General features: G+C 51.2%; 1 protein-coding gene across 1 annotated transcript; it reads left to right on the top strand.

Moving 5' to 3' along the window:
- Positions 1 to 263: 263 nt before the first annotated feature.
- On the top strand, positions 264 to 5,086 carry LOC116494976 (pancreatic secretory trypsin inhibitor-like). Its single transcript, XM_032197139.1, has 4 exons — positions 264 to 318; positions 1,821 to 1,861; positions 2,465 to 2,577; positions 5,005 to 5,086. Exons 1-4 carry the CDS (start codon positions 264 to 266, stop codon positions 5,084 to 5,086), a joined length of 291 nt encoding a protein of 96 aa, XP_032053030.1.
- Positions 5,087 to 5,397: the final 311 nt, after the last annotated feature.

Here is a 5,397-nt window from a genome sequence, read left to right as displayed (position 1 = left end):
CAGCGATAAGGATGGTGACCTCCATGGCGAGTGCTGAGGCTTTCAGCCCTGTGAGCACTGGTGTGACATTTGCCACCTGGCCTTGTCCCCGTGTGTCAAATGTCATCACGGCAAGACTCCGGGGTGGAGCTGGCCATGGAGGGTGGTGCCAGAGGTGGCAAGAGGTATAAAGGTCCAGGCATGGGCTGCTGGAGGTGGGATCTCAGGGAGCCAGAACTGTCCTGTTTCCCCTGTACCGTCTCCAGTCAAGTATCACCTTGACCATGAAGGCAGTCGGTATTTTCCTGCTCCTCTTCCTGGCAATCTGCTTCTACCAAGGTGAGTGCAACATTTTGCTTCGGAACTGGTTCCTCTCCTCGCTAAAGCCCCCGCGTCTGCCACGTGGGGAGGCAGGGCTGGGAAGAGGCCAGCTGCTGCTGGGACTTTGCTCCAGCCCTGGGCAGGGAACGAGAGCACTCCCAGGGCATGCTGCAAAGGCCAACGGGCACCAAACTGGTGGTCTGCAAGCAGGCCTGATGGAAAGGCTCTAAAAGGGTGCCTGGCTCCCAAAACGAACAGACCTGCTGGGCTGACACTTTTCCTTCAGGGCCGGAACGTGTCTGGGAGCTGGTGGTTTCTAGGAAAGTGCCGTTCTTTTAGAGGGAATAGGTGCTGTTCTTGTTTTAAAAAAAGCAAAGCCAAGACGACAGGAAACAGATCTATAGAAGGGAAAATGCAGATCTCGTTCCCAAAGTCAACATTTAAGCCAACTGTGTTTTCAAAATCCCATATGGTGCAGAGGGATGAGAACACGAGCTGTTGCTGCTCTTCGGGTCCCGCTCACCAGGGATTTCTGCATTAGGGGGGCTCATTCCCAATGCTTCTGAAGCAAGTCCTCCGTCATCCTATTTACCGTGCTGCAGTTGCCGTTGCAGAGCAGTCTGAGCATAGAACATGGCTGCCTTTTAGAGGAGCTAAGCACATAGCGAGACTCAGCTCCTGGGACTGGACAGGTGCTCGTCCAAAGTAAAGTCCCTGAAACACCAAACGGTGCAGCTGCCAGGTCCTCAGCACCAAACGGTCCCACTGCAGCCCCAAAGCTATTGAGCCACACTGGCTGGTAATGTAGATGTTGCCTAAATCCTCTAAGTAAATGACTTCTGGATCTACAGGCAACGCAAGGTCTTTTAAGTACTGTTTTTTCACAGAAAAATTCAGGCTGTTTTTGAAAACACCCCCACCACATGTTCCAACCATGCCATCCTAGCCATCAGTTCAGGGCCAGCATCTCCACGGAGAAGCCCACAGTCACAGCTTACTCCCACCAGCTTTGGTGTAAGACCTCGGGGTTCACTCATTTCTCCTTCTAGTAGAAACCCTTCAGGAGATCTTCCCTTTCAACAACTTGTCTTTTGTTCTGCTGCCTTGTGGTACAAAACCACTGACACCAGAAAAATCCCCCTGGATTCACTCCAGGAGCAGGCCAGCACCGGCAGGAGTTTCTCAGCTACCCACAAACAAGTTATAGGAGATAACAGCAGCCACCTTTGCTCCTTGGCAGCTGAAACAAACATCATGGAAAGTTGTTAGACTTTAAGTTTAGTTGTTAGGCCTTGGCAGGGAGTTGCACCCTTGAGGTCTTTCTGCCAGGGGGAAGAGGCAGACGCAGCAGGGACCCAGCAGCAAAACGGGAGATGACGGGAGGTATTTATTTGGTGGGCTTTTCAAAGCACAACATAAAGATGTATGGTCCTCAGGCTGAAACACCTTTTGTGAAAGACGCCAGCCTGAGTGAAGAAGGGTGCTGAGGTGTCTTCTCTCTCTCTCCACATTTTCTCTAGGAGATGCTGAGCCAGACGGCGCTGCTGACCAAGGAACAGAGGTGAAGGCTCCCATTTCTCTGTAGCACGAGAGCATGCCCAGCTGAGGGGAGAGAGCACTGCCCCATGCACCTGGGAGCCACTCTTGCTAAATACAATGAATTAATGTGAGCTGCTGGGTTGGCAGCACATCCTGGTGCCTAGGAAACTCCTTCCACCTGCTGTGCCACAGCAAAATCCCAGTAATGGTGTTGTTTTCCCACTGCACTTCCCCCAAACTCAGTTGAGGAAAACTTAATACAGAGCTGAACGTTGCTGTTACCTGCCAAGAAGACCAGAACTCCCATTCCTCTACAGTTTGTAATGTGACGGCAGGCATCCCTGTGGCCAAAGGCAATAAAAACTGGGGGGAACCTGGTCAAAGACTGCCCGTGGAGCATTACTTGCTCAGTATTGTCACTCCCATGGGAGTGCCAGGTGAAGTTCAGCTGGCCAAGGGATGGTGACGTGGTCCCAGTGTTTCTGAGAGTTCACAGCAGAGTGCTGAGCAAGCTGGAATGGGTTACCAAGATACACAAGACATGCACAACCCTGTGAATGCAAAGCTCTTTCGGTAAGCTAAAAGCATGTTTAATAATTTCAGCATTATCCCTTCCCATCTCCAGGCAAACTGTGGCAACTATGACCTAAGGAAAGGCTGTACAAAGATCTTCGACCCCATCTGTGGCACGGATGATGTCCTATACAGCAACGAGTGCTTGCTGTGCAGCCAGAACCTGTGAGTATCGGGACGGACCTCCTGCAAAGTCCAAGCACCCCACAGATGATGGTACCACATGTGCCTGGGATTTCCTAGAAAGCAAGCTGCTAGCACGCAGCTGGCTGGGGTGTGGGCAGCCAGCCCAGCACATCTGGCACTCATCTGGCCTCCTGCGGAGATGCTGCTCCTGCTGCTCCGAGCACGTGGGCTCTGGCTGCGTTATAGGGCCATGGGGTGATCCTCACAGCACACACGCTGCAGCCCCATCTGCCCACACACGGGGACCACCCGGCCAAAATCTCCCCACACCTGCAGCAGCGATGGCTTCGGCTGCACTGGCAGGTGTCCAGGAGCTCAGACAAATGGCAGAACCCCCAGAGTGTGTCCAGATCTAGCGCACAGGCAGGAAAATATAGTTTTTTTCAGCTGAGCTCAGACATGCAGTGGCTGAGGAAAAAACATGGCTTTTCACACCAGCAGTTTACAGCTGAGCTCTGCTTTCTGTCTTCTCCGCATATGAAAGGTTACAATTTGTTCTGGTTATTTTTAAGAAGCCTTTATTTAATCTGTGCTGGTGCCAGATTGCGCTGACAGCAGAAGGCCAGGTCCGATAGCTAGCAAAGTGTCTGGCAGGACTTACTTTATTTCATCTGGCTTGGGTCCTGGGTAATTCGGAGTGTATTTATACATTGTAAGTGCTCCATGTCAGACGAGTGAAGGAATTACCTCCAACTCGATGCTATTAGGTGTTGGAAAATCCCTGTTGGGAAGACTGAGGCTTGTCTGTGGCCCAGTGCCCCAGTCTGTGGGGCTAAGGGAGCTTCACCCTTGACTTTCCCTGGTTGGAGGCCGGGTTTTGGGGCCATCATCACACACTCATTTGCCACCCGCAGACATGCCTTTAACAGGAGCTCAAATTCCACCTTTTCTGTCCCTGGATGAGTGGAGCTGTGGAGCCAAATTCTACTTTTAGGAGCATTTCCTCCCAGCTAACCCTGCAGTAACAAGGAACAGAGTCCAGACCACCAAAGAAAAGAGCCTGGATGAGAACTGCTGCTCTGACTAGCCCCTCTTTCCTTCACTGACCCGAGCTCTAGCCCCATACCCTGCTCCTGCCCTGCTCTTTTGCACTGAAGGGCCGAAGAAGCAGCAGTCGGGCAGAGAGGTGCTGAGCAGGATCCCCTGACCGAAGGCGCCACAGTTAATGACCTGGCGCGGCGGTAATGACCGTGCTGGAAGCCAGCAGCCCAGCACCAGCTGCCGGCTGCGCTGTGCAGCAGATGGGGGTGGGAGGTTCGTCAGACACAACATCGTTAGGGCTTTGGCCAGGAACCAGCAGCAGGGGAACGAGAGCGAGGAAGGCTTCGAAGCCCAGCACGCAGGGAGCAAAGCGGTGTTGAGGACACTGCATGCATCCTCCTGGTGCTGAGCCTGGTTTCAAAGGGGATGGAGACCTCGGGAGTCAAGGGAGGAAAAGCATGGGGTGTGAAAAAGAGAGCTGGTGGTGGATCCACAGAGGGAAGGGAGCAGTTGGTGCTGGTGCTCACCCTGCTTTAACAATTAACAGTCCCCTCTCCTCCAAACTCCTGTTTGTGCAAGCTCCTGGCTCCTGGAAATGCACTGCCCCTCTGGCTCTAAGCACCAGGCTCTGCAGCGCCCCAGTAAAGATCCCAAGCAAAGAAGTTGTGGGGTTAGGAACAGCCGTTCATGGCATGCAATTGGCCTGATGGCAGCTGGAGGGCTGCAAGGATCCCAGGGATATCTACAGCGAGAGCAGCTGCCGGGCCTCTGTGCACCACTAAATCACCCATTGCCTGTGGTCATCCCACTGGCAGCAGCGTGCAAAATGCTTCTTTCGAAATTGCAAAATAGCTTGAAAATCACTTCACCAGCATTTCACTATGCACCTGAGAATCAGGGGGATCTTTCCAAAGAGGACAACATCACGATTCCATGTGTAAACAGAGCAATTCAGAGTACTTAGGTCCGCTACTGGGCAAAAATAACAGCAGCAATTTTTTGCAGGTTCCTTTTTAATATTTTCCTCACTTTTGATGCAGAAGCAGTCAGCAAGGGAAGTTGGGAGCAGACCCAAGCAAGACACAATGACAGGCATTTGTCTGCAAAAACCCACACACAAAGTCGTAACCTTTATCATTCACAGCCAGGCAGGCATCAAAGGTGCCTAACATCTGTCCTTACAGCAAAAAGGTGAATTATTCTGCCAGGAGGTGGTAGGAAGTGCCAGCTCTTGAGCTTATTGGAATTAATTAACCTATGTCCATGGTAACCCTGAACTCCCTGTCAAAAATATGTGAGCTTACTTACAACAGTGTATAACGCTTAAATGATGACTTAAGCAGTATTTTCCTTTCTTTCTTCATCCTCTGAACCAGACTCTGCTGTGTATCAAGCACCTGAAGGCATTTTTAACCTCTCTTCCAGGCAAAGACACACTAATGTGCGGATAAAGTACCGGGGAAAGTGCCAAAACCCGTCCCCACGCTCCGACCCCGCTCAAAACTAAAAGGTGCAACCATGCTGGAGAAGATGGCACAAAGCCGTCCCTCACCTCTACAGACTCCTAATAAACTGGAAGAACTGCAGTGGCTTGCCCTGGGATTTCTCTCACACACACAGCACAGCCTTTCCCCTGACATTCAAAAAAGCCTTCCTGTAAAATATGGCTTTGTTGTTGTTGTTTGGGGTTTTGATGGTTTTTGTTTGTTTGGTTGGTTGGTTGGTTGGTTTTGTTTTTATTTTTTCCTTTTTTTTTTTCTTTTTTTTTTTTCTGTAACATCCACAAAAGCAAAAATTACTGCTGGAGCCCCAGGGAAA

This window comes from Aythya fuligula, chromosome 14, assembly GCF_009819795.1.
Source record: "Aythya fuligula isolate bAytFul2 chromosome 14, bAytFul2.pri, whole genome shotgun sequence".
Classification (NCBI taxonomy): domain Eukaryota; kingdom Metazoa; phylum Chordata; class Aves; order Anseriformes; family Anatidae; genus Aythya; species Aythya fuligula.
This window is presented reverse-complemented; position numbering and strand designations above follow the sequence as displayed.

Bases quoted from the DNA above. Each gene is read 5' to 3' on its own strand.
- LOC116494976 (XM_032197139.1), top strand. From the start codon at position 264: ATGAAGGCAGTCGGTATTTTCCTGCTCCTCTTCCTGGCAATCTGCTTC. The intron at 319-1,820 runs GTGAGTGCAACA...CATTTTCTCTAG, and splicing joins GGCAATCTGCTTCTACCAAG to GAGATGCTGAGCCAGACGGC. The intron at 1,862-2,464 runs GTGAAGGCTCCC...TCCCATCTCCAG, and splicing joins CTGCTGACCAAGGAACAGAG to GCAAACTGTGGCAACTATGA.